The sequence below is a fragment of the Patiria miniata genome, unplaced genomic scaffold, assembly GCF_015706575.1.
Source record: "Patiria miniata isolate m_02_andy unplaced genomic scaffold, ASM1570657v1 HiC_scaffold_6, whole genome shotgun sequence".
NCBI classification, from domain to species: domain Eukaryota; kingdom Metazoa; phylum Echinodermata; class Asteroidea; order Valvatida; family Asterinidae; genus Patiria; species Patiria miniata.
In genome coordinates this window covers 21,645,791-21,657,980 of record NW_024037073.1, presented here as the reverse complement: position 1 = coordinate 21,657,980, position 12,190 = coordinate 21,645,791, and the positions used below count along the sequence as shown (strand labels likewise).

Here is a 12,190-nt window from a genome sequence, read left to right as displayed (position 1 = left end):
AAGACTACAACAAAGTCAAAAATAAGGGAATAAATGTGTGCTTAGGAGGAGTTAAACACTATGTTTAAGACCGGTTGGAGTCTGGATGCTGATAATTACCCGAGGCGAACCTTTACGGTAAAAGAAATCACAATATTTCGGTCCAAAAGTCAAAACATGTCAGAAATTAAAAATTCCCAACGATTTTGTTCAACAATTTTACTTCATGTTTTTCGAAACACCCCTCTAGCTACATAATGCAGTGTCCAGCTCGCGAGTAAGACGTAAACAACTCCTTTTATGGAGATCGGTGCGTGCGTCGTGTGTACTGCGCGATGTCGCGCAGGTGCAACTGTGGCAAGTGCGTTGTGACTATGAAATACTGACTCACTGGTAGTATTGCGCATGCCTATGTGAGGATTGTGAACGTTCAACCACTAAAAAGATAAAAGGCACTGGACTTCATAGGAGTCCAAATTTCATGTGACACTGCCGGAAAAAGACCAGCCAGCCATGTCTTTATCATCTTTATACACGTGACGGGCTCTCGACCAATGGGAATGGGTAAACTGCCTTGGGTATTTGTGAATGAAATTTCAAAAACAGCATAAAGAATCATAACTGCAAATATCTTTCACATTTTTTTTGAATTGGATATATCACATTTTGGAAAGAATCTTCGATATGAGGGCACAAAAATAAAACAATACAGTCTTTATTAAAAAAAAATCCAAATACTTGGAGGTAGTTAGGTATCCAAGTTTTGAGAGGAAGCATATATGGAAACAGACAAAAAATAACTAAGTTTTGAACTTTTTTTTTCTGTTCACAATTTGAACAGCAAACTTCAGAACTGAATAGTTTGGCACCATCAGTTGTCAGGAAAAACATGTAAAATGTTAAATATTTAAGAAAGTGTAATACGTAAAAAATTTCAAAGGAACGGATATTTGCTGAAAACATGTGCTAGTGTAAAATTCATGTTGAAGAACCATTAGGTAGGTTAACTTGTTCGTTTTAAGCCTAAGTTATGGGCCTGTCCCAAATATACCACATATTCAAATAATCCGATTATTCAAATAGCTTTTTGCCAGTTTGAATATTCAAAGAAAAAAACTTACGCACGTGCACACACGATGATGATGTTAATTTAATCGTATCGTAATTTAATCGTAATTGCAGCGCTTCATTGTCAGATGCCACTTTTTTGGTCGACGAGGGTTTGTTGCTCCCATCCTTTTCGATTAAAACCCTTGACACTTATAAGACACCTGCTGTAAAACACTCCAGCCGTCCGATCCATGATATTCATCGACACAAACAAATTTTGACCGGCGTGTTTTGCATCATTTTTTTTTACTGGTGTGGCTGGAAAGCAGTGGCAGCTGGCGCGTGTAAAACTTGAGCAGAGAGTTTCAAATAATCAAATATATTTGGTGAAACGCTGTTCCAAATAATCAAAAAGAAAATTGACAGCCCTACTTGAGTTCACTTGTCTTATCTTACCAAATTCGCAGTTGATTCCAACATAGCTCATATTGCAGCTGCAGTAGACGATGTTCATGTCGCTGTAGCATGTACCTCCATTCTGGCAAGGGTTCAGGATGCTACAGGGGTCCGTGAGGGTAACTGACGGAGGGGCAAAGATTTCCAAAAAGTGGGAAATTGTCTATTAACCTGTTAACCCTAAACTCCCTAGTGTCTCTTACTAAGTACCGGACCAAGTCTACCAATATCCAACACTGACCCTGCTTCACATAATGCTTCAGGACCAAATCCGCTGAAATCCACCACACCACCACCACTACTACAGGTGGATTTTGATGGACTTGGTACTCACAGCTTAATTGCCAACCAAAATTTAAACAACGATAATAGCATTTGGCTCGGGTTGCAATTCCTACTTTTTTGGACTCCATTCTGATGCGTACGTCAAAGTGTCATAAAATTTTGTTACCATTGACTCCAGATGACCCTGGCAACAGAATGGAACACTTCAATGAAATCAACTACTGAGCTGTAATAGTCACATTACATGATTATTTCCGAATTAAGAGTTGTTTTAAAAATTAACTTTTTGCTGAAAACAAAACAGCTTGCTCTGTGATGCACCAGCTGCTTTTTACAGGGCCTTGGCATCGGAAAAGTTCTCAAATTTATCAGAAATTAAAAATATTAATAGAAATATGAGACCCACTATGCAGCAACTTATATGAAGGGTATACAAGTTGCTGCGGCGCATATTGTAGCCACTGCCAGAAACACCGGGGCAAACCCCTTCTCTTAGCGATAAGTGTTACTGGGTTCTCTAACGTGCATTACACAATACACGGGACCTACGGCTTTACGTCCCATCCGAAGGACGAAGCAATAAAGGTAAAGTACCTTGCTCAGGAGCACAAGCACCATGTTCCCACGGTCAGGATTTGAACCCATGTACCACAGCACACGAGTCGAACACCGTAACCATTTGACCACTGCAACCATTTGACCACAGCACCTGTGGTCTAGTGGTAGAGCACAGTATTCATGATCGTGAGGTTGTGGGTTCCAGCCCCGCCGTGGCCATGCGTGTTGTGCCCTTGAGTAAGGCGCTTTTACCTCAATTACTCCTCTCAACCCAAGGGCGGATCCAGAACACAATTTTTGGGGGGGCCAAAAAAATTTTGGTCCCCCAAAAAAGTGGGTCTTAAATTTTTGGATTCTAGATGCTCTGTTGTGCAATCTGAGGAAATTTCTGACCACTTTAACCAATTTTTTTGAGGAAAAAGATGGTGGTGTACTCATTGCCTGCCTTTATTGCGATGTCACATTAAAAAAAAAAATTGGTTTCGTTTTTTTTTGGGGGGGGCCATGGCCCCCTTTGGCCCCCCCCCCCCCCCTGGATCCGCCCTTGTCTCAACCCAGGTGTTAAATGGGTACCGGCATTACTTAATGCTGGGAGCAGCAGCATATGAGTCTGGCCCAATCGCTAATGAAAGAGATGAATTCGTCCCTTTACCTTACTTTACGTCGAATGAGAGACTTGATCAAGTAGTTTTGACAACTTACCAGCTTCGCACGTTCTGCCCCACCAACCAGACGGACACAAGCAGATCGGCTCACCATGGTCAGCATTGCAAATCCCGCCGTTCTGGCACTGCACCATGTTGCATTGGTGGACACTTTCTGTGAAGGAGGAAAATCAAAATCAAGTCCATCGTAGCCCTAAGTGTTAAAGACACACTCATTCTCTTGGATTTTGTATTAGATCATCCAACAGTGCACCATTAAATTAGTTGTCAGAAAGCCAAGTTTGAGATAAGATGTCCTGATAATGTGACATTTTGTCAAACACAGCTTTGAAAATAAATGCAAATTCTAAAGATTTATAAGAAATGCATCAAGTACATTTCTAGGGAAAGATTGCATTCTCACTGGGAACAAAAAGGAAATCACAAAGGGAGACTGGCTAGGTGCATTTTAATTATTTTAAAGGGAAGATACAACATTTGCCAACATCAAAAAACGAAATGATCAAATTATAACAAAATATCTTACTGGGCTGTTAGTGAATGACAATCTAAAGCATCCCGTAAAATTGTGGTTCCTGGTGTGCTAACACTTTCAAGAAAACTTGTATTTTTCCAACGCTGGTCTGCCAACCATCGTTGGAGAAAACTGGCTTTTTTCAAAACTGCTCCTAATTGTTCATATTTAGTCATTCCGCATTTTCTTTGCAATTGATGACACATCTGTGTAGGGGTACAAGCCTGCTAGACTGACTCTTTCCTCATAATTTCCAAAATCTATAAATTACAACGTCTCATCTTAAGTAAAGTAAAAAAAAAACGGACTACAAGAATATGGTTGGTTTTCTTAGATTTTCCAGCATCTCCAAACCCAAAACGTGAAACAAGCTAGTTTAACAATATTTTCTAAAGCACACTAATCCTCCAAATCCATTTATTTCTGAAAATTGCAGCAAAAGCAAATATTGTATATTCGCTTTAAAGGAAATGTACAACATTTGCTTTTGCTGCAGTTTTCGGAAACAAATTAATTTGGAGGATTAGTGTGTTATAGGACATATTGTTAAACTGACTTGTTTCACGTTTTGGGCTTGTAGATGCTGGGGAAAAAAAATAAGAAAACCTATTATGTTCTTTTAGTCTGGTTTCCTGACCCCATTTTAGACGAAACCGAGCAATTAATATACTTTGGGGAATTGTAAGGTCAGAGAATCAGTCCGGCAGGCTTGTACCCCTTCACAGGTGTGTAATCAATTGCAAAGAAAAGTCAGAATAACTAAATATGAAAAATGAGTAACAGTTTTTGAAAAAAGCCAGTTTTCTCCAACACTGGTCAGCCGACCAGCGTTGGAAAGTTTTTCTTGAAAATGTCAGCACACCAGGAGCCATGATTTTACAGGATGCTATAACACTGTCATTCCTTAACAATCCAGTGAGGTATTTTGTGATAATTTGATTATTTCATTTTTTTGAAGTTTGCAAATGTTGTATCTTCCCTTTAAGGTTGAACAAAGAAATTGACTGGAGCAGATTTGAACCTGCGACCTCCTGATTGCCGTTCTGGTCAACATCTTTGCTCAAGGGGCGCTAGTCAGATGCCATAAACCACAACTCCAGTTGTGAAATTTGCTCTTCAATATGTTAGCACTCACCACAATTTGGGCCGTTGTAATCGTCCGTGCAGATACAGTACGCCCCCATGTGGTCATGGTAACATGTGCCGTCATTTTGACACTGAAGATATGTGCACTGAGTGTTGCTGGTGGTAGCTGCAAAGGAAAACGAAAGAGTGATCTAGCAAAAGGAAAGTATGTTGAATCCAGACGCTGCTTCTTTTTGGTTGTGTACAAGGAAAAAATCCACCGATGAAGAGCATGGGGTAGTCCAATGCATCTTTAAAGATGCATACACTGACAAATTTATATTCTACCAAAAACAAAATATGGGAGGGGGGTAGTTTTGTTTGAAATACGTTGGCCAAGTTATGTAAAGGTTACTTTAGAAATGTGGAATTGTGGATCTTTGCAGACCTCCAAATCAAAGTTCAGTCAACAGTTTGGGGCAAATTTGAGCAAGGACCAGTGGTGAACTAGTGGTTGGTTCGTGACGTAACTAGCGCAGGCACACTGAAGTTGAAGTGCAAACGTCTCTAGTCGAACTATTGCCATGTCAATGGCGGTCGCACATTACTATTCAACACTTATATTGTTTCTCTCTATTTACACAAATAAGGCAAAAAAACAAAAAAACACGGTCTCTGGTCAGACCAAAGTTCCGGAATTGATGCGGCGACGCGGCTTTTTTTTTTTTTTTTGGCTTTTTTTTTTTTTTTAAGCTTGGATTGTACAGACAAGGTGGGGTACTATTTTGCTTTTTTTGGTGTCCTCATGTACATTGGTGTCCTCCATAATTTGCCTTGGTGCCCTCGATCATTTGCCTTGGTGCAATTTCCCATTCCTTGGTGCTCTTTGGTAAAAAAAGAATTGAGGAGGTGCGGCAATAGAGGGCGCTGTTGGAGCTACCGCGGAACATTTTTGAAAAAAAAAAAAGATTGACGCGCATGATTAAAATCGACGCGCGTGCTGACCAGAGACCGACTTATTTTTTTGTTTGGCCTAATAGTGATTGTGTAGGCCTATAGCTTAAGACATCTTACATAATTGCCAATATTATTGTACAATGGTGACAAAAGTGACATAATCGCAAACTAACATGGAAAAACTGTGCAATGAAAATGAAATGTAGTGCTTGCAGTTTCGTTTTCCGCCATTTTTGTTGACAGTTGGTCCTATCGGCACTATGTTATGGAAATTCCTATTGATAACCAGCTATAAATGGTAGGCTGGTCCAGAATAGTTGACTAGAGCAGTCCAACCATCGTCGACTAGACAAAGTTCGGGCTGAGTAGTCGAACTATGGTTAACAATAGTTCCTGCGCAAACTTGCCCTTGGCAAGCAGCTTGTTATCAAACTTACCAGTTTGACAATAGCTGCCTGTGTATCCGGCCAAGCAACCACAGGTCCAAGCAGCAACGGGTCCCGGCAACACAGACAGATCACAATTGCCGCTGTTCATGCAGGGACTGCTGGCACAGACATCAAAGACTTCTGAAATACAAAAAGCAACATCAAGAAAAAAAATATTTGAATACAAGTGTATTCCAATGTGTAATACAAGTGTGTTCCATTATTCCAATGTTTCCCTGAAAAAGTCAAGACGCTGCCCTGTATCTACTTCACGTTCTCTTATAGGAAAAAGCCAATACTACCGAATGCAAAAAGAAGAAAAAAACGGTCAAGGCAAATTGAAGGTAGAATACATAAACCTCAGTGACACAAATATTTTTTCACCAAAAACGTTGATCAGCCATTGGAAATGATGAAGCAAATGGCATTTTGGATTGAGATCATTTTTATAGAAAATACTTAGAAAAACTTAAGTTTAAGTAACTAGGACTTTACAACTTGCAAGGGAGGTTTTGAGTTTTTGAGGGAAATTTGGGAGTACAATGACGATGACGACGACAAAACACGCAAAACCCCGCTGAATCGCACGGCACTAACCGTAAACCTCGTAAGAAACTCATAATTTCTACCACAAGAAATTGAAGAAACTGCTTAAAATTACAGAAAAAAAATTACATTAAATTAAAGTAAGTCTACTTTAGGTCGAAAAGGACATTTTTGAATAATAAAAAAAAATTTGACTCTAATTGATCGAAACTAAACAGGAGTCCTACACCACACGATCGCCCTATTAAAGTTAATTCCTCCATGGGAGGGGCCGTAGACTGTAGACTATAGATATGGCGGATAGTGAGTTAATACATATGGTTACACAATCATGACAATCGATATTTTTTTACTTCGAAGTGGCTATCGTTACGGCAGCCGTTGTTTAGCGCCCTCTACGATACTCTTTTGATACGCACGCAGGTATATAATTATTTGTTTCCCCACGTTTTAGCGAGCAGTGCGACAGCTCAATCGATAGAGGGTAAGATTTTGCACCGCGAGGATGCGGGTTCCCATCTCAGTTTTGTACTCGAATTTTTTTCCTTTTCTAACCTGAGGCTTTGGAGGATTTTTTTTAAAAGGGAAATAAAGTCCGAATTTCATAACGTTCAAATTCACTTTTTTCCTTCTAATTTTATATTTTCTTCTCATGTTTTTATAAAAGTTGCAGTACTACCGTAACGATAGAAAATGGGAAATGCGTTACGGCTGCCGTAACGATAGCCACTGCGTTTTTACTTACTACTACTACTACCATGACTATGACTGAGTACTACCAGACTACGCTCATCACAAACACTTGGCACTTACTGACTTAGAGAGTCAACTCCGGAATACAGAACAAAACACGGAGTTTGATTCTCTAAACGGTCATGAAATCTTGACAAATAATGCTGAAGTTGATGACGTGATGGTGATGCAGGATTCAAAGCTATCGCTTGATCATGGAACTTCCTCTATGGCTTGAAGCCTTGATCACATGGCGGTGTTTATCCTCTCGAGTCTGATCTCTTTAAGTCTGATCCCCTGATACGATTCATCACTGTACACTTATTAGGGACGTTCAGGAACACGCAAGTGGCGCGAACTTGCCAAGTCAGGTTTTTCAAACCTCGGCTTCAATTTCAGATTGGCTTCATCTCTAGCTCAACCATACTGAGAAGCCGATAAAAAGTAAAATCAAATATGCATAAACCTTGGCGTCATATTAAATTGTATGCTGTTAGTGGCATAGAACATAGCCCTACATTGAGTCTCTAAGGGCCCCAAAGTCAGAGTCTTTACGTCTTCAGTAGCCATAGTCGGGACGAAACCGAAGTTTTGAATAATAGCCAATAAAATCAAAAAGGGGTTACATGGGCTAATGGGGGCGCTGTATAATTTCTAATACATTCTCAGAGGGTTTTTTTAAGTGACGTACGTCTTTCTTATTTCATAATGCTACAATAACATTACTGCGTCCGAAAATGAACCTCTGCTCGACGGGAACTCCTTCACTCCTTCGGTTATGCGCCTATCATTATTGTTTCCTCCACCCCTCTCCCCGGGCTGCCCCACCCAAGATGTACGGGCATTGTCACTATTCAAGTGACCAAATCCCCACCCTGGGCAAAATTTAAGTGACACTCTCTGACATACAATGTCATGTGTGGGACATACAGTGCTATAGTGCGCCGATGCCAAAATTCCTACCCTGGGGCTTGAAAAACGTGGCCAAACCCAGGCCCGACATTATGGGGGTATATTGATAGGCGCCTGCAGGTCTCTAACTTTACTTGATATGTGACACTTTGTCTGGGGAGATTTATTCTAGACAAATTTTATTTCTTCAAACAGATTTTGAAGATAACGTCAATTAATTATTTCTATTTCGTACGGACCTTTTTTTAAACTTCATGAACTTGTAGCGAAGTAAGATTTGAGGCTTTGCATGGTGGAGAAACTAAATAATGAAAGGTTTGCGGAAACACCATGTGCGAATAATTTCTCAACTAAGAGAAGGTGAGTTTATACCTCAGTTCTCAACTGAGTTTATACCTCTGGTTCTTTTCAGAACCATTCTCTTAGTTGAGAAATTATTCGCACATGGTGTTTCCGCAAACCTTTCATTATTTAGAACTTGTAGCGACTGGACATCTCCGCAGGGCGCAGTCAAATTGTAAAATTACATGTATAAACAAGTACACTCTAACTCCAGTCCATTTGATTACCGAAAACGGATGATTACATTCAGATCTGAACCGGTGGGGTTATATTCTGAATTCCGACAACCGAGCGGCGAAGGTGCCGAAGAGCCTTGAGTAGAGACTATATACACAGTACGTGTAATACGAGCCGAGTATACACTTAGTGCGTTCCATTTGCGCGCAAAAGCCCAGAATCCCCGCTAGTCTGGTTTCCCAATCAGAATGATCCCCATGAAATTTCTATCAGATCGTGTGTCATATAAAAATAGAACATGGCGTAATGGGGTACGGGTCAGGTTAGCTGGCCTCGCCCGCCTTTATATTCAAGGACGTCAAGGCACAATGCATGACTGGATTTCAACTACGCAGACGCAGGAAATGAATGTTGCTCAGCAGTTTCGGTTTGATGAACTCAAAATTCTCAGAACTGATAAAAAAGACATAACAGGTATTTTGTTGTTACAAGTACAATGAATCCGTCCCGAACATTCACCGAGTGGCGCAACGAAAACGAGTTTGGAAAACTACCGACATTTTCAGAAAAGGACAGGATCCTGCAATGCATGCCCGCATGGGTCACGTGAACAGTGCACAGTGGCGGTCTACCTGACCTTTATAAGTTTCGTCAGAACACAAGTCAGAACTGTAAAATAGTCTACATAGGGCGGTGCTAACAATGGGTGCAAGTTGTAAATCATGTGTCCTGTGACGTCATACCTACGGGAAACGGACGAGCAACAAACATTCAAGCATCTTTTGCACGTTATTTTGCTCACATTAAGCAGTTTATGCCACCATTTTTACACCAATCACATTTCAAGAGATGTTCATGCAGTGCATGCAGAAGAGAACGTCCAATTCGTAAACAAAATGCAACATGCATCTATAGGGTAGGGGCGGTGCGAAAACGAAAAACCAAAGATCCACACAATAATACTTACGGCAACGCATGCCGACATAGGAAGACGGGCAGACGCAGACCGCTATCCCATGCACGCCGTAACATGTCCCTCCATTCTCACAGTAGCCTGGCACACACACCGAAGACGCTGATGGTGGTACCGATGCTGGGGGAAAAGGCGCTAGTGGGATAAGGAAGATAAACCAAGTTAGACAAAACATCCCATAGTACAGGCTTTGTGTTTATAAGTCGAGCCCTCTTAAAAACAACATTGCAAAACAGATGAAGGGTGGTTTCTAAAATATGTATTTCCCGTGCTATTTTTTGAGTTCCCCCTCAAAAAAAATACTTTTTTTCAACTTTCTAGCAATACAAACGTTATTCACGTTTGAATGAGACATTGGACAAAAACTGACGTTTAGTTATTTAATTATTTCTTTACAACATTCGAATGGCTACCAGAATAACCTAGCCTGTTTGGTACATAATGATCGGGATACTGTGCGTCATATGAAAAAAGGGTTCCTATTATAGTGCGTATAAAATGTACACGGAAAACAATACTTTTGGAATAAAAAAATTAAAAAAACAGCAAAAATGTAAATGGTTCGTTCCAAAGATGGGTTTCAACAATGTATTGGGTCATTTCATTTTGTTTTGACAATTATTAAATTCATCAATTTATCATATTTAAGATGGACAGCTTGAAAAACTGGACCGGCCAACAGCCCCTTTCAACAGCCTGGCCCGATGACGATGCGTGTCGGTGAATTGAGTAATCGTGATGGTGATGCGAGAGCAATGGGGATAGGATCGTCATGACCGATACTGATGGTGATGATAAGGATGATAAATGTTCAATCGTAATGACGGATACTTACAGTGTCCCGGCGACCGACTAGGAGTCACGAAAGGCTGACCGCTGACCGTGCCAGACTGCAGTGCGACTAGCGCGCCCAGCACCGCCAATATTCCCACGCCACGCAGTTTCCCATCCGCTGAAAACATCATGGTCCGTAAACCACTCCCGTTCCCGAACTCGTGCTAAAACAACTTCGCACTAAAATCACCGTTAAGTCTCCCTGTACTTTCCCCTGTCCTCAAATAGTTAAGCGAATTCAAACGTCTGCAAATGAGTAGTTCTGACGATCAGTTTCAGTCTCAAACACGGAGCCAACAGTCACGGAGTACTTCACGATCGACTTTCTCCCGTTCACCGCACCCAAACGGTATGACCATCAAAAAGTAGAACCGTTTGCACACGACCTCGAAAGTGCGACAAACCAACAAAATCTATACGTAGTTCGATGACGTGATTAGGTACCGGGTACAAGTTTGCACTTATTATGCATTCTCTATTAATAAAATACTAGTGAGGCCATACAATTATATGAATGCTTTCCTTTACGGCTGGGTGCACCGATTCAGCGGTACATAGTTACTAGACGTACGTAATTGGCTGTAGCTCTGTCGGTGAATTTCGTGTACCACCTGTGGAACTTTCACCTGAGGCAACGCATCACGTGATAGTGTGCGTGCGGTCCAGCAGTTGGTAGTGACCTGGAGTAGAATTCCATAGGCTTTACAATTGAACCTTTGTATGGGTCTGCGGCTCAACTTATAATAAATTATGTAAAGAAAGAACGCTCATACAAGAGCACCGGTCTATCAGTTCAAGAAGATAAAATTACAGGAATTCGTGTCCGTACTCCAAGTTTCGATCCGTCAAGGTTTTGCTGGGGAGTTATTTCTCAAGTGTCCCCCCAAAAAACTGACGCTCATGTTGAACAAAGTTGACCAGTTTCAAGTAGCTTGTCGAACAGATGTTCATTTCATCTTTGTTTTTTGTTTTTGGTTTTTTTTTACCAAATTCAGCCCAAACACGAGAACAGAAATGCCGATCCTCAGAGAGATCATACAAGGACTTTATACTATACAAAACTCCGGCTATTCTTCCATTGTTGTGAAGGAATGTAAACCTTGGGGCGGGTACAGGACTGCGCACAGCACTAATTCTCAATTCAAAATTGATAAATCCATAGAGCAAGGTTCCTTGCGCTATGATAAATCCGAGCATGAAACGAGTCCTTGGGTTTATAAAATGTTGCTGAGCATACACTGCAAACAATTCCTTAGCAAAACAGTTCACCGGACCAAAATGCCAACATTATATAGTGTGAATGAGCTAACTTTATAGTGTTGGTTGGTTTACAACCGTTTCATGCTTAGCAGCTAAAAAAGTTAAGCAAAAATGCCTGCTTATCAATTCCATGAAATTGGACCAAGAACAAATTGGGTCCATGTATCAATGACGATTTTTTTTTTACCAGTTCAGAATAACTCAGGCCTATTTTTACACTGGGGGGTTACATTTTTCAATGTTAATTTTCAACCTCGTCCCGTTTGAATATGCACATTTAAATTGATTACTGTTCGACAATGTTCCCGTCCAATATGCTGACAACTTTGAAATGCCCTAGAAAACATGAACTTGACTGCTATGCAAGAAATGTATTCGCTACTGCAGACATAGCCATTGGATTCTGCTTTGTCATGCAATTAATTCCGATGGTAGACTCCATTCTAAAAAAAAAAAA

The 12,190-nt window shown here is 40.7% G+C and overlaps 1 protein-coding gene across 12 annotated transcripts in view; it reads right to left on the bottom strand.

Moving 5' to 3' along the window:
* The window catches only part of LOC119742514 (fibropellin-1-like), a 50,840-nt gene extending 39,786 nt beyond the window's left edge, over positions 1–11,054 (bottom strand). For 7 of the 12 annotated variants that reach the window (XM_038218460.1, XM_038218464.1, XM_038218471.1 and 4 more), the window contains exons 1-6: positions 10,475–11,053; positions 9,634–9,774; positions 5,967–6,098; positions 4,643–4,759; positions 3,031–3,147; positions 1,486–1,608 (exon numbers count right to left, since the gene is read on the bottom strand). In XM_038218460.1, the coding sequence (XP_038074388.1) occupies positions 1,486–1,608; positions 3,031–3,147; positions 4,643–4,759; positions 5,967–6,098; positions 9,634–9,774; positions 10,475–10,604 (760 nt within the window). In that variant the 5' untranslated portion in view covers positions 10,605–11,053. Of the gene's footprint in view, positions 1–1,485; positions 1,609–3,030; positions 3,148–4,642; positions 4,760–5,966; positions 6,099–7,316; positions 7,507–9,633; positions 9,775–10,474 lie in introns of those variants that run through there. The other 5 variants (XM_038218462.1, XM_038218466.1, XM_038218465.1 and 2 more) reach the window with 4 other exon arrangements.
* Between the last annotated feature and the right edge of the window lie 1,136 nt (positions 11,055–12,190).